At 36.9% G+C, this 22,472-nt stretch overlaps 1 protein-coding gene across 1 annotated transcript; it reads left to right on the top strand.

The window, feature by feature from the left end:
• Positions 1-530: 530 nt before the first annotated feature.
• On the top strand, positions 531-21,787 carry LOC136255184 (protocadherin Fat 4-like). Its single transcript, XM_066047906.1, has 10 exons — positions 531-534; positions 750-2,516; positions 8,059-8,178; positions 8,232-11,008; positions 11,077-11,229; positions 11,277-13,232; positions 13,301-13,456; positions 15,884-17,842; positions 17,902-18,057; positions 18,120-21,787. The coding sequence occupies exons 1-10, from the start codon at positions 531-533 to the stop codon at positions 21,534-21,536; spliced, it is 12,465 nt and encodes a 4,154-aa protein (XP_065903978.1). The 3' UTR covers positions 21,537-21,787.
• The last annotated feature ends 685 nt before the right edge of the window (positions 21,788-22,472 follow it).

The raw sequence follows: 22,472 nt of genomic DNA, 5'->3' as shown, positions 1-22,472 counted from the left end.
CTTATTGAGTGAATGACTCTTCTTTTTTCTTGGTCCGTCTCACTGCTCACCAGTCCAATGACACAAGTTTCCTCACAATTTTCTTTACCACCAATGATGCACTCTTGTTTCATAGTGTGAGCTACACGAGATGCTACAGAAACTTCTTTGCCAACTACAGGCGCCTTGGTGGTTTCACTTTGCACTGCAGGATGTTTTTGTGAGTTTTCTGCACCAACGATAACAGTAGACTTGCTGACAATTGGCCCTTTTAGTGACCTCATAGCACACACACAAAATGATTGTAGCCTAACTGTAGTAGCTAGCTACCTTAGAAACAGTACTACACTGCACAGAACAAGGTTAAACCATAAACTGAAAAACTGGAACTGGGCCGCTGGTTACCTTCTGCTGGGCACCTTTGATCCATGCACGCATCATACCACAAATCAGTTAGAACACACCCATTTGGTTTGTATCTGATTTGTAAACATGGAACCCGAGGGCCACAGGCCCGAAGGTGGAGTGTTTATAAATCAGATACAAACCTCATGGGTGTGTTACAACTATTACATACTGATGCCACAATTTGCTGTGTTATAAAAGTTATATACCACAGTTAGGAACTTTTGATCTTATGTTATGGTACATGTTGGATTATTAAAATTCCAAAACATTATGTAAAATAGACTGTCAAACTACTTACTAAAATATAATTATATTGCTTGCATGAAAAAGATGTGGTTTCTTTGTTATTATTTTCTTACAAGGTACTGAACAAGTGAAAGATGCTAATGATACTTGTGTTTATACAATCAGTGACCATGGTGATGTAACAACTGATCCAGGAAATGATCAAGATCAGCTTTCATGTTGTGTGACTGACAACTGCACATTTCATTCCTTTGAAGATGCCCTCAGAAATGTTACCAATAATTTGGTCATTGATATAGAAACTTCAGTTGTCCTGTCTTCAAGTTTCACTATAGAAAATTTTGATAATATTCTGATAAGAAGTCAAACTAATGCCACAGTACTTTGTGCTGATGTTGGAAACTTACATTTTGTCTCTTGTAGTAATGTTACAATTGAAGGAATTATTTGGCAAGGATGTGGAGGACCACACTTTTACAACTCCTCTAACATTACAATCCAGGATTGCTATTTCCATAATTCAACCAGACAAGCTGTAGTAATGTCAGAAATGTCAGAAGATGTACGCATTAAAGATTGCCAGTTTACACATAACAATGATTATGGTGATCATGGCTCTGCCATACATTACTCATCTCGGACTGTGACTAATCATCCACCAGTGTTGAATATTAACAACTGCAACTTCACCTCAAATGGACCAGCAGGAAGTGTGGTTTACATTAGTAGCCCAACCAGCAATATGCGTTATAATATTTTACTACAAGATTCTGTGTTTATTAACAACCAAGGAGTACCTATTTACCTTTCAAATGTTCATGTGAATGTTATGGGGACTGTAGTAATCAGACAAAACACAGCAAACACTGGAGGAGGAATCTTCAGTACTAACTCCATAATAGAATTTGATAACTGCAGTGTCCAACTCTATAACAATTCAGCTACTTCTAATGGTGGAGCTGTTTACCTTCAAAATTCAGACATGATCTTTGGTTTAAATTCATCTGCACAATTTGACAGTAACGGTGCAAGGTACAGTGGAGGTGCAATAGTTGCATACTACTCTCACATGCTCTTTGATGGAAATTGTATGGTACATTTTAATGACAATGATGCCAGTGATGGAGGAGCAATACAAACATACAGATCTGAAATCTTTATAAGTGGGAACTCAGAAGTAATATTTCATAATAATAGAGGGAGTAGCAGAGGAGGTGCAATACATTTTAATAGTGGTGGTCAGTCTGATTTCTTTTTCAATGGAAGCTCATTAGTCACATTTCATAACAATACTGGATATTCTGGAGGTGCTATATATATAACCCAAACTTCTGAAATCTCATTTGGAGGAAATACAGTAATAAATTTTACTAATAATAGTGCTAGAAATGGTGGTGTTTTGTATATAACAAATTCGGATATTGATTTGTCATGTGTTGAAAACTCTATAGTAGCTTTTATTGACAATCGTGCTACCTATTATGGAGGTGTTGTGTACATACAACAGTCAAATATTTTATTTAGTGACAACTCAGTTGTTACATTTGCTAGAAACACAGCCAGAGTAGGAGGTGTTGTGTATTCACCTGATGAGTTATGGATGTCATTTCATGGGAACACCAAAGTAACATTTATGAACAATACTGCTACCACACAAGGAGGAGCTGTATACATCAGCAACTCTGATATCTTGTTTAATATCCCAGGGATAATATTCCAAGATAATAGTGCACAAAATGGTTCAGCAGTGTATTGTAATGGTGACTCGTTTTTAAGCTTTGAAGAAAATTTATATCAGTCTCTAATTAATGACAATGCTGCTGGAGATGGAGAAGATCTACATGTTGGTAGTAACTGTGATGTATCAATTGAGAAATATGCCTGTAAGTAATTTTATGTCTATTGCATCATAATTACAAAATTATGTGGTACGTTTATTATAGTTTTAACTGCACACATTAATAATTTCAGGTTGAGAATATATTGCAGATGCCTATAGGTCCTGTTCAAAACAAATTATACATTTATTTTTACAGTAATTGTGCGAATTTTGCTTAAAATTGTCAACTGTTAGGGACGCTACAACATGCACCAGTAGATCATCAATTATTCTTCTTGAGAAAAATTTTTGTCGCATATAATCATGTGCTGTATCATACAGTACGATAGTACTGTATAGTAGGGACCACAAAGGTGTGGGTGTGGCCCATGAAAAAAATCACCCAAAAACCAGCCTCCAAACAATGATGAGGCAGTACCCAAACAAGCATTCAGATCAACCCGAAATATTTCCAACAAGTTGCTACAGAATTTTAAAAGAATATATATTTAACAGAATTTTCTACTGACTGAGTAACTCACTGACTGAGTAACTGACTGATGCCTTCAGACAAGCGTAACTTGATAACGGCTAAGGCTACGGGCTTAATTTTTTCACTGTTCGACATCACTTCAGCCCGAGAGGTGCCTTTTGGCATGCCACAGTATGTACAATGCATTCTTCATGGACTTACCAGTGTCCTCCTCTGTTTCCCATTCATCTTTGCTGACAGCAAAAAGTGTCAATTTGGTGGTAGCACATGATGGCTTCCCTTTGTAATGGAAATCGTCCCTATTTTTCATAGTGGCTAATTTGATTATATAGGTGCTGTTTGAACAGTTCTTGATTCGTACTGCTGTGTACAGGGTTGAACATAGCCGACAATGAAGCATAATGGATACTTCACTTTTCAGACAATAATTGGTAGCTGGGGCACACGGCACCATTTCTTTCTTTTGATGCAGTATGCGTGGGTTCACCAGTCATTAGATATTAATTATTTACAAAAAAAACTAGAGTAGGGACCATAGCACACTGATATAAAGTACTGAAACAAGTTGGAGTAGTACATGATATTAAATCGCAGTAAAACAGCAAGAAGTGTTATATCCCTACTGTGCATGGTATCTTGAGCACAGTAGGAATATAACACTTCTTATTGTTATACAGTGATTTAATATCTTGCACTACTCCAGCTTGTTTCAGTACTTTTTATTGATGTGCTATGGTCCCTACTCTAGTTGAAAATTTCATTGTGCTTATGCAACTTAAATGAATGACCTCTCAAATGGGAAGTTGTGGATGTAGTAAGCTGCAAGGATTGGTACATGTTACCATACACTTTTTAATGTGACTGGGTCTAGGAAAGCTAGTCTTATCACCTATGACAGCAGATCTGACTTTTTCCACTAACAAAAGGCTACATGATTAGTGTACACTACCATTTATTACCATGAATTTTTTGTAAGTAGCACACACATGAGCCATGAATAGTAGGAGAGTTTTGTTTTCACCAAATAACACCTATCCCTGTTTCATCTAAAATATAATTCTGACCAGGTTTGTTCAGCAACTGATGCACAACCAGACAGTTCTTTGACACGGTAGCAAATCAAAGTTGCAGTGAAAAACACAGATCATGAAGAAGGTGTGCTGAGAAAGCAGAGAAGTTATGATGGTTGGTATAGATGCTTCCTTGAAAGATAACCACAACTTGCTTTGTGTAAGGGTGATTAGACAGCTTTGTTAGAATGGACACAATGAAAGATGACGCATCTTTGAATAATTTTCAAGCTCCAGAAACTCCACTAGACCTTTCTTCATGGTGGTTTACGTAATGTACCTATCAATATTAAACCCCACTACCACCTCCCAGAGGCACACATAGGGAAATAGTGGTGGATTTGATCTGATTTGAGCTCAAAACTTGCATTGACTATTCAAAAATTTAAGTACTTGCTTGACATTACCGGTTATTCACCTCCATTTTCCAAAGTAAACTGGGTGCCAAGGAGTAATGCTGTGCCAAGAACGACACTGCAAGATCATTTATCAGGAAGAGTACTAAGCCTTATGTGCCTATGAATGTTATCCCCATCTCTCCCTCCTGGGGATGCAATAATGAGGGAAAGATGGGAATTTGACTTTTCCAAAACTCAAATTCCCCATCTGTGGAGACATGATGAGCAGTCAATTTCCCAATTCGGTTTACACTAGCCGGCACAAGCTCCTTGTTTAATTACTTTCATTGGTTAAACAATAGATTTCTCATCTCATTTTAGTCTCTTTTTGGGAAACAGTAAGTAAAGTTGTGTGTTGTTTTCATACAGTTGTTCTTTTCTTCAAGCATCCTCGTGGCTTAGCCTTTAACAAGAAATATAGCGTATGTAACGTACCAAGAAACATCTTACACAGTTTCTGACAACATTAACAACAACTTTTGCCAGTCACAGTGGCTAGTTTTGGATAGTCAGATAACTCTTTCTCTGTCACTGTGTCTAAATCTTAAACTGCCTAAATCTTGACCTAAATCAATTATAAGCGCTTATTCTGAAAAGGGTCTGAACTAGTATGCTTGGCATAGGCCACTCATTCTTCGGGTAATTGTGTTAACTAGCTATTACTAAATTCTAACAGTCTTCACCCACATGATGCATGGAGTCTGGTTGTTGAGCTGCTGGTGAAACTTGCATGGCAGCTAATTGCTATTTCCCTGGAATATTTGTTTGGACAATGTTTCTAAATGTTAGTAGTTAGTGGCATAATGGACTGGCGTGTTCATTGTGCAGCACACGAGTACCCTAATGCAGCCAGGTGCAGGCACTTTTTCAGGAGCACTAATTCATTATAAACATTGTGTGGAACATGAATTATAGAGAAAGAGTGGATTGGCTAAGCACTTTGAGGTATCTGTTTATTTATTTATTAAAGGCTTTACAGCACAAGTGCTACAGGTCTGCAGTCTTACAGCCTGTTTAAAGATGTATGTTTGAAAAGGTGGAGAAAGGAGAAAAAAAATCCATGACTGGACCCGAACCTGCAGCCATCTTATTAATGCTCAAACGCTTACAGGAGTCTGCCAGGCAGCCTAGTACAAGTGTAGAATATTTAAACATTGTGGAGTGTATAAAGTTCTTGGATTCTCGTGGGTCCTGGGTCCTTGGTCCCCGGATCAACTGTTTTTACTCACCCATTTACAAATGGTTCTAACATGGCTAAGTACCCCTTTTGGCCAAATAGTCTGGCCATTAATGAGTTCAAAGACATCAAACAACAGACCACCACAGGAAGGCACAATACAAGGCATTGCGATAAGTAGAATTTTAGGAAACGGAAACGGAAATGGAAAGCAGGAACAGGAGCAGCCAATGGAAAATGCTTGATAAAGGCCATCATGCTAATATACAAGTTGGATTTTACAGCACAATGCTTCTTTGCAACATTGTTGAATCCTTCTACTAAAACTATCAAAACTCCCTAATAGAGCAGTCACCTGCAGCAAAGTACTCCAATAATGAATGTCAAGAATGTTTTGTTGACTATCCCACCAGAGACCTGAATTGAGAGCCTGTGAACTGATGGACCTTGAAACCATAGTAGTTTTGAAAGATTCAACCAGTCGACATAAAAAGGTTTACAAAGCAGTTTAATAAGCTGCATATAAAGCTGGGAAGTTGTACCTGCATCATCAGGATAAAAGTCACATGATGGGGACATCATGTAGCATATAAATAGCTGCAAGCTGAGATGGTGGCTTCAATGAGGAGACTAAGGACAATATGAACAGTCATAAGGACTGCTCTCTGAGCCATATTCCATCCCATAATTGCTTATAATAGACACTGTCAATTAACATCAATTACCTAGAATACTTGGTGAATCTCTTGGTGGTTTATAGTTGATCTTTAAAATGTATATGGTCTCAAGAAGTAGCTTATTTTCAGTACTGATAATAGTTTATATATTTAATCTTCAGCTATAGTTCATCAGTTCACAGGCTCTCAATGCAGGTTCCTGGTGGGATAGTTAACAGAACATTGTTGACTGCTCTATTAGAGTATTTTCTGTAGATGACCACTCTATTAGAGTGTTTCAATCATTTTAGTGGAAAGATCCAACAATGCTGCAAAGAAGCATTGTGCTGTAAAATCCTACCTGTACATTGGCATGATGACTTTTATCAGGCATTTTCCATTGGTAATTCCTGTTCCCATTTTCTGCTCCTGTCCCATTCCCATTACCTAGAATTCTACTTACCCAATGAATTTGGCCAATAAGGCTATGACAAATTAATCTTATGTTTCATGGATGCGGCAGGTCAATGTTTTTGGCAAACTCCAAATAAATGTAAATGACGTGATCTCTTAAAAAGACTACTAATACAGCTGTAGACTCTTTAACATTGCACAAACGGTAACAGGTGTAGTAGCAAAGGGGAAGGAAATGGAGCTTCATCACTTTATTTCAAAAGGACTTTAACGAGATACTCCAATAGAGCAGTCATATAAACTCTAGCAAAACAGTCAGTTGCAGTTAAAATTACTTACATTTTATTAATTTTTCAACCTGCCAGGTCACTTCTAGAGGGAAAACAATCTGTGAAACATGATTAATTTGGTATGGCCTAAATTATAAATACGAATTGCTTTGGAATGAATCAGTTTCCATACAGTATTCACTTGTCTAAATGAATGGGAAGCAGGCCTGAGTCAGTATCCATATGCTCATCAATAAATTAAACCTACAAAGACTATTGTATTGCTGCACCACTCAAGTGCAGCTCTTATTGAAGGTGGTGCATTTATAACCAAGGAAACACTGTCAGTATATGTAGCAATCCATGCTTATAGCTATTAAGCAGTTCTGATTGAAGAGTGCAAACTGGCTTATGCAGCAAAATCAGAATAGTTTCATTATTGAAAATTGTCAATCTATGTACACACCATTGCACTTGGCTTTTCGCCATGGATGGGTAGCTATACCAATATGCTAACACCACAGCCATGACACTTGGGCTGCTTTTCATGAGTGGAGTGCCAACCACTGGAAATCCTCTGGCACCTTGAACCGTCACTGGAACACAAGGCTAGAGGAAAGGACACCCTTCGACAGTTGCCTAGATGGTGGTTTTTAGAGTCTTTCATTTAGGCTGGAGACTATTCCACACAACCTGCTCCATTTTTTTGTTGATATATCAATCCACCCCCTCCGCCACCCTTGGTGATGTACCTGTATTACAGGTATGAAAAAGTGACTCGAAATCAAGGTTATATCAGTAGCTAGCTTGCTATGCGTCAAAGTGAGTTAAACATTATGTTTGGCTGCATTTATGGTGAAAATGTTACGCTCATTGCTTTTGGCCATCCCAAGCTATACTGAATTGAAATGATTAAGTTTGTATATCTCAAAGTTTATTATTGATGTGCATATATTGACACTTTTCCACATTAGGTCACACTTTATATGGGACTTAGCAAAACTTATTTTGCTGTAAATATGTGCAGATGAAGTAACAAACTATTTAATGTACTGTAACTGGGTGTACCGTAACAGCTATAAATTGAAAATGCACAACTATTTAACTTGTACATAACCTTTACTTGCAGCTGATGGGTGCCAGATAAGCAGCGGAGGATGTGATCACATATGCAAGGCCACTGTTGACAGTTTTGAATGCGGATGCTTTGATGGATATGCTTTAACTTCTGATCAGCGAACTTGTAATGGTAAGTATTGCATAGTCTAAAAAAAGTATTTTATTTGCATTTTGTTTGGACAGACACTGATGAATGTTTAAGTGGTAATGGAGGATGTCAACAAACATGCAAAAACACTGAAGGCTCATATTACTGCTCCTGCTCAACTGGATACACTCTCAATTCAGACCTGATCACCTGTGATGATATCAATGAATGTGTTGTTGGTCATCCTTGTACTGGAGAATGTGTTAACACCATCGGATCATTTCAGTGCTTATGTGGTGGTGATCAAATATATGAGAATACTACTAACAGATGTATCTCTCCAGATTATTGTGCCAGTAATCCATGCCAATATCAGTGTGTCAGTGGTAGCACCTCTTACCACTGCTATTGTCAGTCAGGGTACAGCTTATCAGACAATACTAACTGTAATGATATTGATGAGTGCCAGTCAGACAATGGAGGGTGTAGTCAGGTATGCATCAATCAACCAGGATCATATCAGTGTTCATGTAACTCTGGATACACTCTTGATAGTGATGGCTATAATTGTAGTCTTGTTCAGTGCCCAACTCCTCCAAAGATGGATGGTTTTGTGTTCACATGTTCTTCTCCTTATTACGTCGGTGATACTTGTAATGTGTCATGTACACAGAATGATACAGACCTCTTAGGAAACGACATAATACAATGTTTGATCACAGGGTATTGGGAAGCTGCTAGTAGTGCTTGTGTTGTTTCAATGCCCAACTACCCACCATCAGGACTGACACTGTCAACTAGTAGCATACTGGAAAATGTACCTGTAGGAACTGCCATTGGTACCTTCATAGTAACTGACAGTAATTTAGACCAAACCCATACCTTTGTATTGGTAGATGGTGACGAAGAACTATTCAAAATTAGTGGCAACAATGTGATTGTAAATACTCCACTAAACTATGAAACAGTAACATCTTACAGAATACAAGTGTTAGTAACAGATAATGGGATCCCTCAATTAAATGCTACATTTAGCCTCAATATTACAGTTCTAAATGAAAATGAACCACCATCAAGTGCTACAATATCAAGTAACATAATCTATGAAAATGCTCCACTGCAGACTGTGATAGGATCACTGAATGCTACTGACCCCGATAATGGTCAAACTGTTTCCTTTGCATTACTGACCACAGCTGGAGGTAGGTTTGTACTGCAGAATGATACACAACTGGTGATGGCAACCAGCTTGAATTATGAAAAGCAGTCTCGGTTCACACTAGCTGTTCAGGTGTATGATTCAGCATCCCCACCATTAAGTACTATTAGTACTATTGCTGTATTAGTGCAAGACAGCAACGATCCACCAACTAGCATCACTCCATCATTTGTGATAATCTCAGAAAATCCTTCTGTCGGACAATCTGTTATGATGCTTTCAGTTGAGGATGAAGACAGAAATGAAACTTACTCAATAGAATTAACCCCAAGCTATGGCTTAGTAGTTAGTGATCTTCAGTTGATTGTCAGTGATCCACGTTTCCTAGATTATGAGGCTTACCCTAGTCACCGTGTGGGAACCTCCATGCATTTGATTGATGGGGAGTTTAGTCTAACGCAACAGTTAACCATTCAACTAACAGACATCAATGAAGCTCCTACTGGTATTTCACTGTCATCATATTCTATACATGAGCACAGTCCTATGAGTAGTGTAATAGGAGAGCTAACTGTTACTGACCCGGATATTAATGATACTCACACATTTACACTATTACCAGGATTGCAAAGCAGTTTGGTTAGGATTTCACGAAAATCTTTGCTTGTTAATGGTGATATTGACTATGAAATGTTTTCATCATTCTCCATTGTTGTAAGAGTATCAGATCAAGGTGGACTGAACTATACACAAACCCTAATTATTTCTGTCATCAATCAAAATGAAGCACCACACAATTTTTCCTTCACTCCTAATACAATGTATACTTGTTCTATGAGGAAAACTGACACAGCTTGTGTACCAGAAAATTCTCCACCTTTCCAAAGCATTGGTCAGCTCTATGCCACTGATCCTGATAATGATGATATTTCTTATTTATTAACAAACTTTACAGTGCCTGCTTCATACTTCAACTTGAATCACACATATGGCAAATCCCAAATAATATTGTCTAGTTATGAACTCAATTATGAAAGCAAAACATACGGAGATCAGATTATACTTTTTATAGAGATTTCTGATCAGCTTGGCCATTCCTCTGTACACACTGTGACAGTTGAAATATTGAATGTCAATGACCCACCCTCTACTATAACACTTTCTAATAAAGTAGTTAGTGAACTAGCTCCAATTGATCAAATCATTGGGTCACTAGAAGCAATGGATGAGGATGAAGGAGACCAGTTAACTTACAGGTTGGATCATAGTCCTAGTGGACTGTTCAGGATAGATGGTAACCACTTGGTTGTGACTCAATCTCTTAATCATGAAAGTGCAATGAATGCTCACAATATTAGTATAATCTGTAGTGACGGGGTGGCTGAAACTGAACCAACTTGGTTTGTAATAGAAATTATTGATGTTAATGAGCCACCAAGTAACATATCACTGGACAATACTGCTGTACCAGAGAACAGTCCATTGTACACTACAATTGGTGTTGTCACAGCTTATGATATGGATGGTAATGAGACCTTATCATTTCAACTAGATGATGATGCAAGAGGAAAGTTTAGACTAGTTCATGATGAAAGTGATTATATTCTGCAATCTCTTGAAACTTTTGATTATGAAATGGAGGACTCCTACAATATTGTAGTGAGAGTAACTGACAGTACTAATAACACCAAATTGCAGTCATTCACTATTCAGGTAAGCCATACACAGTACTGTATGTGCATGCCATGTAGTGTACAAATCCTATTTTTATTCACATATAGATTACTGATATTGATGAGCCTCCAGAGATCATGTTCCATTACAATCCAGTGCGTGAAGGATTAAGCAACATCACTGTTGGAGTATTTACTGCAAAAGACCCTGAAGGAAGACCACTAATATTCCAAATCAATGACACCACCAACACCTTTAGGGTAAGATTTATGAAGTATATCATTGTACTAAACGTTTCCTCTTACAGGTAAATCAAACTATGATTGATAATACTGTTATATTGCAACTTGTGAGACCACTGAATTATGAAGAAACTAAAACACAAGTATTGAATGTTACAGTCACTGATGATACAACTACACCTATCACACAAACTATAGTGATAGCAGTTTTAGATCAAAATGAACAACCAACTGACATTTTAATCAACAATTTGACAATACAAGAGAATATTCCTAGTGGTACATCTGTTAGTTCCATTGTTGTTGTGGATCCTGACTTTACTGAAACATTTCGTTGTACATTACTTGACAGCAGTAATGGAGTATTTCATATTGATGGTCTTTCTTTAGTAGTTGTTGGTAGTATCAACTATGAATGGCAAACGTCACACACTATTACTGTAGAATGTGCAGACAAGGGAGAACTAGCATACACAAAAGTGTTTAATATAACTGTCTTGAATATCAATGATGCTCCAGCTGGCATCACTCCATTATTTTTGATGATTTCAGAAAATCCCTCTGTTGGAAAACCTCTTACACTGCTTGAAATTGAAGATGAAGACAAAAATGACACTTATTCAATAGAATTATCTCCAAACTATGGTTTAGTGGTTAGTGACCTTCAGTTGATTGTTAGCAATACAAGCCATTTGGATTACGAGGCTTACCCTAGTCACCGTGTTACAATTTCCATGCTTTTGATTGATGGTGGGTTTAATCTGACTCAACAGTTAACCATTCAGTTAACAGACACCAATGAAGCTCCTACTGGTATTTCACTGTCATCATATTCTGTGCTTGAACACAGTCCTATAAGTAGGATAATTGGAGAGCTAACTGTTACTGATCCAGATATTAATGATACTCACACATTTACACTATTACCAGGTTTGCAAAACAGTTTGGTTAGGATTTCAGGAAAATCTTTGCTCATTCATGAAGACATTGACTATGAAACATTTGTGTCATTCTCTATTGCTATAAGTGTGTTGGATAAAGGTGAACAAAACTACACACAAGCCCTAACTATTGCTGTTATCAATCAAAATGAAGCACCTCACCATTTTTCCTTCACTCCTAATACAATGTATACTTGTTCTATGAGTAAAACTGACACAGCTTGTGTACCAGAAAATTCTCCACTTTTCCAAAGCATTGGTCAGCTGTATGCCACTGATCCTGACGGTGACAATATTTCTTATTTATTAACAAACTTGAATGTTCCTGCATCATACTTCAAGTTAAATCAAACAAATGACATACCCCAAATAATATTGTCTAGTGATGGACTCAATTATGAAAGCAAAACATACGGAGATCAGATTATACTTTATATAGAGATTTCTGATCAGCTTGGCCATTCCTCTGTACACACTGTGACAGTTGAAATATTGAATGTCAATGACCCACCCTCTACTATAACACTTTCTAATAAAGTGGTTAGTGAACTAGCTCCAATTGGTCAAATAATTGGATCACTAGAAGCAATTGATGAAGATGAAGGAGACCAGTTAACTTACAGGTTGGATCATAGTCCTAGTGGACTGTTCAGGATAGATGGTAACCACTTGGTTGTGGCTCAATCTCTTAATCATGAAAGTGCAATGAATGCTCACAATATTAGTATAATCTGTAGTGACGGGGTGGCTGAAACTGAACCAACTTGGTTTGTAATAGAAATTATTGATGTTAATGAGCCACCAATTAACATATCACTGGACAATACTGCTGTACCAGAGAACAGTCCATTGTACACTACAATTGGTGTTGTCACAGCTTATGATATGGATGGTAATGAGACCTTAACTTTTCAACTAGATGATGATGCAAGAGGAAAGTTTAGACTAGTTCTTGATAAAAGTGGTCACATTTTACAATCTCTTGAAATCTTTGACTATGAAACAGAAGACTCCTACAATATTGTAGTGAGAGTAACTGACAGTACTAATAATTCGAAATTGCAGTCATTCACTGTTCAGGTAAGCGATATACAGAATAACGTATGTGCATGTCATGTAGTGTGCAAACCTACATATTCTTTAAACAGATTGTTGATATTGATGAGCTTCCAGAGAAGATCATGTTCCATTACAATCCGGTACGTGAAGGATTAAGCAACATCACTGTTGGAGTATTTACTGCAAAGGATCCTGAAGGAAAACCACTGATATTCCAAATTAATGACACTACCAGCACATTCAGGGTAAGATTAACTTTATGAATCAAGACACAAAGTGGTGCATAGTGCAGCCAAGAAAGCTAGCACGCTACACCATGAGTATATTTACAGGAAGAAAAAGCAAATGTGACCCGGTCTGCGAAAAGGGCTCTTATAGCCTTTCCAATTATCCATGTTTGGCTAATCATAACTCCTAATCTACTAAAGCTATCATCATGTAATTACACCCACAGCTACTGCCAGGTTAGGGTTGTTGAGTGACCAAATTGTAGGCTTGTACCATATTCACCAGTCAAGTTATGGGTTACCATATATATGCAATTGGAAAGGCTATAAGAGCCCTTTTCGCAGACCGGGTCACAAATACGTTTTTCATGCATGCATAGGTCCCTTCTCAGAAGGAGACATTATATTATAACTGCCAGCCACAAGTCAGGACTAATTTATTCATTTTCTTTCTTCATATTTCCTGGGGGAAGGGGGGGGGGGGGGCTAATTTTTTGCACACTTTACAAAAATGTAACATAGTTGCACAACTTGATTACTTGAAATTTGGCATATGTTAAGAACATATTTATGTATTATATCTGGTGCAAATTTGATAATATTCATGGGGTTATGGATGATTATTTGCATGAAAAGACCAATATTTTCTGACACCTGCAGAGTAAACTGCCGAAAGAAATAGCTTGAAAATCAGTCTCTGTATAGATCACTTCAAAACCTTTGTGGTTTAAAAGAAACCACCACGGTGAGAGCTACACAGTTACAAGGGAAAAGCCAAAATAATGTAATATTGTGTGGGTCAAACTACTCTAATAGAACAGTCACCAAGTAGCAAAAACTGAAAAAATGTTGACAAAAAAAGTTGTCCATTGCTTGAACCATGGACTCCCATACCTAATTCCAAAACCCTTGACCACTGAACTATTGCTGTCAGCTGTTCAGCTCACTTAATTTCTACATTATAAATGAAAATTCTAGTTTAAATCTACTATAACTTGAAAGTTTATAATTTCATAGATCTAGCAATGGAAAGTCAAGATTGTTCTATTTAGAAATCCTCAAAAAAAAACTGTGCACTCTGTTAGGGTACAGTGTAGCAAAGGGGATTTTTTCTGTGTCATTTCTGCAGATTAGCATCTACGGTAGAGTTGGGTTGTTAAGCACATGTATCTATTAAGTGCAAATTATTTGTTAAGCGCATACACATTATTATTTTTATTTATTTATTAACACTTTACTGTGACCGGCATTTATCTGATTTGTCAAAAGACAGGGTGATACCAAAAGGCAGAGAGCCTTACAAGGGTGTTTCATTTCTTGTACTTAACCATGGATGATAAGCACATACGGCAAAATGTGATGATAGAGCTACACACAGCAAGAAAACTGAAAGTTCTGAAAAAGTGATGTCTCCTCAAGCGCTTACGCCTCCCTTGGGTCTCTCTTCACTATGTATACAGCAAATCAGCCATCTGGATAGTGATAATCTCGTTCATCATGAAGGATTTTGCCAGAAATGGAGTCAAATATCCTTATATACTGGCATGGTGACCGGCACAAACTATTAACTACTCTATTACAATGTAGCAATTCCGTGTTACACTTGCCATGATAATTATTTATTAGGCGTATGCACCTAACAGATAGCATGATTTTTACAAAAAGTTTTATCCGAAAATTATAAGTGCATGCGATTAACAACCTGACTTTACGGTATTTATGAAAATTTCCCCCTTGAAAGCTTTATTTGACATGTTTGAGTATTATAAATGCATAAAAGATCCTCAATAAGTGAAATTTTGGATGGTGGCAATCCGCGAAAAATTTTCCCTTGAAAATTTCCTGCTATAAGGTAACACAAAAATAATATACATGTTCAACTAAAATCTACAATACAATGCTGCTATTGTAATTTCTGTCTTGCAGAATCATCATAATTATATCATTGTTCCCATATATACAGGTGTAAGAAGAAATTTGGTAAAAACAAGCCCCAAATTCAGTTTATGGCCATGGCTGGGTAAAGTATTAAAAATTAAATCCACAGTATATAATAGCCATTATATTGTAACTTCTGTCTTCCACATATCATCATTGTGCTTGTAGATCAGAGGAAATCAGAGTCCAAAAGCTAGTTTATAGCTGGCTTTGGGGTATTTAAAAACTGAAGTCCATGCAAAACAGCTAAGTTTTAAAAAGTGTGCAGCTTGGTAAAAAAATGTTGTGAAATCAAAAATGGTGGCAAAGAAATGGCTGCAGCCAATCAGTTTTATTATAATGACCATTATTAAAATTGATTGGCAGTAACATTATTGCAGCTATTTCTAAGCCACCACGTTTGATTTCACCATTTTTCACCCAGGCTTATATAGGCCGCACACTTTCTTTACAGCTTAGCTGTTTTTGCATAGATTATATTATTGTACTAAACGTTTCCTCTTACAGGTAAATCAAACTATGATTGATAATACTGTTATATTACAACTTTTGAGACCACTGAATTATGAAGAAACTAAAGCACAAGTATTGAATGTTACAGTCACTGATGGTACAACTACACCTATCACACAAATTATAGAGATAGCAGTTTTAGATCAAAATGAACAACCAACTGACATTTTAATCAACAATTTGACAATACAAGAGAATATTCCTAGTGGTACATCTGTCAGTTCCATTGTTGTTGTGGATCCTGACTTTACTGAAACGTTTCGTTGTACACTACTTGACAGCAGTAATGGAGTATTTCATATTGATGGTCTTTCTTTAGTAGTTGTTGGTAGTATCAACTATGAATGGCAAACATCACACACTATCACTGTAGAATGTGCAGACAAGGGAGAACTAGCATACATAAAAGTGTTTAATATAACTGTCTCGAATATCAATGATGCTCCAGCTGGCATCACTCCATTATTTTTGATGATTTCAGAAAATCCCTCAGTTGGAAAACCTCTTACACTGCTTGCAATTGAAGATGAAGACAGAAATGACTCTTACTCAATAGAATTAACTCCAAGCTATGGTTTAGTGGTTAGTGACCTTCAGTTGATTGTCAGTGATCCAAGCTTCTTAGATTATGAGGCTTACCCTAGTCACCGTGTTACAATTACCATGCTTTTGATTGATGGTGAATTTAATCTAACTCAACAGTTAACCATTCAGCTAACAGACACCAATGAAGCTCCTACTGGTATTTCACTGTCATCATATTCTGTGCTTGAACACAGCCCTGTGGATAGTACAATAGGAGAGCTAACTGTTACTGACCCAGATAGTAATGATACTCACACATTTACACTATTACCAGGATTGCAAAGCAGTTTGGTTAGGATTGCAGGAAAACATTTGCTTGTTCATGGAGACATTGACTATGAAACATTTTCATCATTCTCAATTGCTGTAAAAGTATCAGATAAAGGTGGACTTAGTTACACACAAAACCTTAATATGATTTCTGTCATCAATCAAAATGAAGCACCACACAATTTTTCCTTCATTCCTAATGCAATGTATACTTGTTCTATGAGTAAAACTGACACAGCTTGTGTACCAGAAAATTCTCCTCCTTTCCAAAGCATTGGTAAGCTGTATGCCACTGATCCTGATGGTGACTACATTTCTTATTTATTAACAAACTTGAATGTTCCTGCTTCATACTTCAAGTTAAATCAAACAAATGACATACCCCAGATAATACTCTCAGGTAATGGACTCAATTATGAAAGCAAAACATACGGAGATCAGATTGCACTTTTTATAGAGATTTCTGATCAGCTTGGCCATTCCTCTGTACACACTGTGACAGTTGACATATTGAATGTCAATGACCCACCCTCTACTATAACTCTTTCTAATACAATGATTAGTGAACTAGCTCCAATTGGTCAAATTATTGGATCACTAGAAGCAATGGATGAAGATGAAGGAGACCAGTTAACTTACAGGTTGGATCATAGTCCTAGTGGACTGTTCAGGATAGATGGTAACCACTTGGTTGTAGCTCAATCTCTTAATCATGAAAGTGCAATGAATGCTCACAATATTAGTATAATCTGTAGTGACGGGGTGGCTGAAACTGAACCAACTTGGTTTGTAATAGAAATTATTGATGTTAATGAGCCACCAAGTAACATATCACTGGACAATACTGCTGTACCAGAGAACAGTCCATTGTACACTACAATTGGTGTTGTCACAGCTTATGATATGGATGGTAATGAGACCTTATCATTTCAAATAGATGATGATGTAAGAGGAAAGTTTAGACTAGTTCATGATGATAGTGGTCACATTTTACAATCTCTTGAAATCTTTGACTATGAAACAGAAGACTCCTACAATATTGTAGTGAGAGTAACTGACAGTACTAATAATACCAAATTACAGTCATTCACTATTCAGGTAAGCCATACACAGTATTTGTATGCCATGTAGTGTACAAACTTTTATATTACATATAGGTTATTGATATTGATGAACCTCCAGAGAATATCATGTTGCACTATAATCCAGTGCGTGAAGGATTAAACAACATCACTGTTGGAATATTTACTGCAAATGATCCTGAAGGGAAACCACTGATATTCCAAATAAATGACACCATTAACACCTTCAAAGTAAGCTTCAAGACTGTATACTGTATTATACTGTACCTATCATTACAAATTTGTATATACAGGTAGACCAGACTACGCTAGATAACACAGTTGAATTACTACTTTTGAGGCCACTGAATTATGAGGAAAATGAAATCCGAGTATTGAATGTTACTGTCACTGATGGTACAACCACACCTATCACACAGATTTTAGAGATAACAGTTTTAGATCAAAATGAGCAACCAACTGACATTTTAATCAACAATTTGACAATACAGGAGAATATTCCCAGTGGTACAATTGTTAGTTCCATTGTTGTGGTGGATCCTGACTTTACTGAAACATTTCATTGCACACTACTTTACAGCAGTAATGGAGTATTTCATATTGATGGTCTTTCTTTAGTAGTTGTTGGTAGTATCAACTACGAATTGCAAGCCTCACACACTATTATTGTAGAATGTTCAGACAAGGGAGAACTAGCGTACACAAAAGTGTTTAATATAACTGTCTTGAATGTGAACGATGCTCCAACTGGCATAGAATCAGAAATAGGATTTACTATTAATGAAAACATGCCAACTGGTACCCAAATTGCACTCCTAAGAACTATGGATGAGGATTCGACTGATTCTTTTACGTATCATCTTAACAATCACACTGATAAATTTGTTGTTGCAGGAAACGTAATATCCTCAATGGTTCCACTAAACTTTGAGGAACAATATCTCTATCACATTGAAATTGAGAGTACCGATTCAGCAGGTGTTTCTGTTACTGAAAGCCATGCCATTACTGTAGTAGATGTGAATGATGCACCAAATGATATATTCTTTGTTGATGCTCCAATAATACCAGAGAACGCTCCTATCAACACAATGATTGGTAGACTAAATGTCAGTGATGAAGACAAAGATGACAGCCACACATTTGCTGTAGTAGGCAGATCTGATCATGTACGAGTAGATGAGCAAGGTTTGGTGTATACATCAGAGTATCTTGATTTTGAACAAGCATCTGAATTGGCATTAGATGTTGTGGTAACTGATAACAGCAGTGTAAAAGAAATTAAGTCACTAACAATATTTGTGACAGATGTAAATGAAGCACCATATAGAATCACTTTGTCCAATTATAAAATAGCAGAAAACCAACCAGTAGGCACAGCTGTAGCCACTATTGTCGTCAAAGATCAAGACTTTAATGAAACTTTTTTTTGCCAATTGACCCAACCATTTCCTTTCTACTTTGTAACAGTCAATAATTCAACACACAATGCTCTCACTACTACCAATGCTACAATCAACTATGAATTAACCCCATCATACCCAATAACACTTGACTGTTATGACCATGGTGGACTGGTACACAGAGAAAACATTTCTATGGCTGTAGTTGATAAAAATGACCCTCCTACGCAGATAATCTTTGCTGATGCTTTATACTCTACCACAACAAGTGATGGACAGTTAGTGACTACATCTACTGTACAGATATTTGAAAATACTAATGTCGGTCAAACAGTAACAGAAATTGTGGTTGTAGATGAAGATGCAAATGATTCTCACACTTGTACAATCACCAACAGTACTTATTCTGATGGATTTAATATTTCATTCAGTGGAGAAAGCCTACAAACGAGAAGATCCCTTGACTTTGAAGAAATCAATAGAGTGTATCTAGAGATCAGTTGCTCAGATAGTGTAGAAAATATCACTGCATACTTGTGGGTGGACATTCTCAATGTAAATGAACCTGTTAGTAATGTCAGTTTGTTGCCTAATGTTATAACTGAAAACACTCCTTCAGGAGTACTTGTTGGTGTGTTTAACTTTGTAGATCCTGACTATGTTAACAATGATATAAACCAGTCAGTCTACATCTTGACCTTGACTTCAACCTATGTTCCATTTGTAATTTCCCGGAACTCTTCCCATTGGTATCTTTCAGTAACCAATCAACAGGCTCTGAATTATGAAATGACTCCATCCTTCATTCTAAGTATTCTCATTGAGGAAATCAGCCAAGAAGATCATAATTCATACGTACGAAATGTTGAAGTGTTCTTACAAGATATGAACGAATCACCAACTAATTTAACACTGCTTGGAGGCTACACTGACATGTCAATACCTAGCAACACACATCCTGGTGTGGTGGTAGGCACCTTTTCTGTATCTGATGAAGATCTGAATGATAACCACACTCTTGAAATAACTGGAGGTACTACTGGCAATTACTTTGAAATATCTGGTAAATATTTAATACTAGCTAGACAGTTAACAGTTGGAAGCTATGACTTACTGCTTGATGTGGATGTTACTGACCAAGGGGGTTTAACAGCATTACGACATTTTGTAATTTCAGTTACTGACAATCCTACTTGTGCTAACACAAGTAGTAATCCATGCCACAAAAATGCAATTTGCTTTATGCACCATCCTGACCAAGAGTCCTGTGTATGTGAACTTGGTTACTCAGGAGATGGGTATTCATGTGTTGATATAGACTATTGTGAAAGTGACTCATGTGATCCCAACAACACCATTGGAAGTTGTATAGATGGACAAGGTGGTATCAATAACTTCATTTGTAATTGTAAAGCAGGTTACAATCCTCCTAACTGCTCCACTGAGATTGACGAATGTGCTGCAATGCCTTGTGATCCTGTAGGGAGCACTGGTTGTGTTGACTTACTCGATGATTATAACTGTACTTGTCAAAAGGGATATACTGGAAAACTATGTGAGGTCAACATCAACAGCTGTAAAAATAATTTGTGCATGAACAGTGGAACTTGTATAGATCAAGTAGAAGGATTTAAGTGTATGTGTGTGGCTCCTTACTGGGGTGAATACTGTGAGCACACTGATACTGTCTGTGGTGCAAACCACCCTTGTCCTCATGGTGGAGAATGTGACATCCTTACAAATACTTGCCAATGCACCACTCCATATACTGAAAATTGTCAACATTGTATTGAAGGTTGTTATGTTGATACAATAACAGGCAATTGTGTGGACTATGATGAATGTGCCAACAATCCTCATCCTTGTGGTAAGAACTCCACCTTTACTTGTGTCAATCTAAAGAGTAAGCCATGCAGTTTTTGCTGTTTGGATGAAAATGGTGACATACAATTTTGTGGACCAGAAGAAATTGATAATCATTCTGAGAATCTGGAACTACAGCAGTCAGAAGACACCCCAGTCATTGCTATTGTAATACCAACTGTGCTGATTGGAATAGCCATTATTATAGTAGTGGTTTTCGGAATGGCATATTTCAAGTATCATAATGTGAGTAGGAAATATAAGATAAGTGAAGGTCCAAATGGAATCCATGATACCAGTGGACTTAGTTTTCACAACCCTACCTACAATTCTTCTTTTACTGGCCAACACCAAAGTGATAAAGAAGTTTTCAAACCAATGCCATACTATGAAGATGAATCTTCAGTTGCTACAACTGCCATGTCTGGCAATGATTCTGACTAGTTTTTTGGACAACGATTACTTTGTGTGACATAATGCATACCCAAGATATTTAACTCTTAGAATGTTTTCATAGTTTTGTAAAACACTTTACCCTGTAGTTTTCACCTGTAGTTTTCACCTGATACAGCAGTAATTTTTTGTAGTGTGTGTAGCATTTTAACTTTGATGACGTAGAGAATGACTTGTTCTCTTTGTACCTGATTTGATGCATTTAATCTTTTGTACTTGATGTACTTATACGTATGTAAAATCATTACTGTCAATGAGCATGTCAAGGTTGAGGAGTCAAAACTTTCTCTATGTGTTTGTTTGTCCTAAATGATACAACAATGAGGGTTGGGGTAGATACTGCTAAATAACATACATATATAAGCCTGTAAATATACACCATGCCAGCAATCCCAGCATAATAAAAGGCATAAAATTAATGGCTAGAGTACTATGCTAGCATATAAGAAATTTTGAACTATATATGGAGCTTATATTATATTTAATTCTGGAAAATAGATTGATATTTCCTAAATCCTAATAGAACAGCAGTGAATAATGCAAACTGCAGTGGAGCACTCAAAACACTCAAATGCATTGTACAGTATGTAGTTCCTTAGATCGATACTCTCTATTATATAGAACAGTTGCTTTGTAATGAAATATTCTAATACGTAGAGTATTCGCTGATCATGATTAATATTGCAAGAAATGTTGTTGACCTATAGCTGGGAACATAATGTGAACATTGAAGGCTGTGAAGAGCATAATATATATCATACAGCACGACATTACTGTATAGTAGGGACCACAAAAGTTTGGGCATGGGCCTTGAAAAAGCATTGCCCAAAATCCAAGTCTCTCATGGCCAGACTACCAAAAACCAGCCTCACATTTCCTTGACGACGATGAAGCAATATTGGTTAGGTAAAGCTAAACCTAAACAAG

The sequence above is a fragment of the Dysidea avara genome, chromosome 5 (assembly GCF_963678975.1).
Source record: "Dysidea avara chromosome 5, odDysAvar1.4, whole genome shotgun sequence".
NCBI lineage: Eukaryota > Metazoa > Porifera > Demospongiae > Dictyoceratida > Dysideidae > Dysidea > Dysidea avara.
Note: the sequence above shows the minus strand (reverse complement) of the source record. Positions and strands in the feature narration are given on the sequence as shown.

Bases quoted from the DNA above. Each gene is read 5' to 3' on its own strand.
- LOC136255184 (XM_066047906.1), top strand. The intron at 2,517-8,058 runs GTAAGTAATTTT...CTTTACTTGCAG, and splicing joins ATCAATTGAGAAATATGCCT to CTGATGGGTGCCAGATAAGC. The intron at 8,179-8,231 runs GTAAGTATTGCA...TTGTTTGGACAG, and splicing joins TGATCAGCGAACTTGTAATG to ACACTGATGAATGTTTAAGT.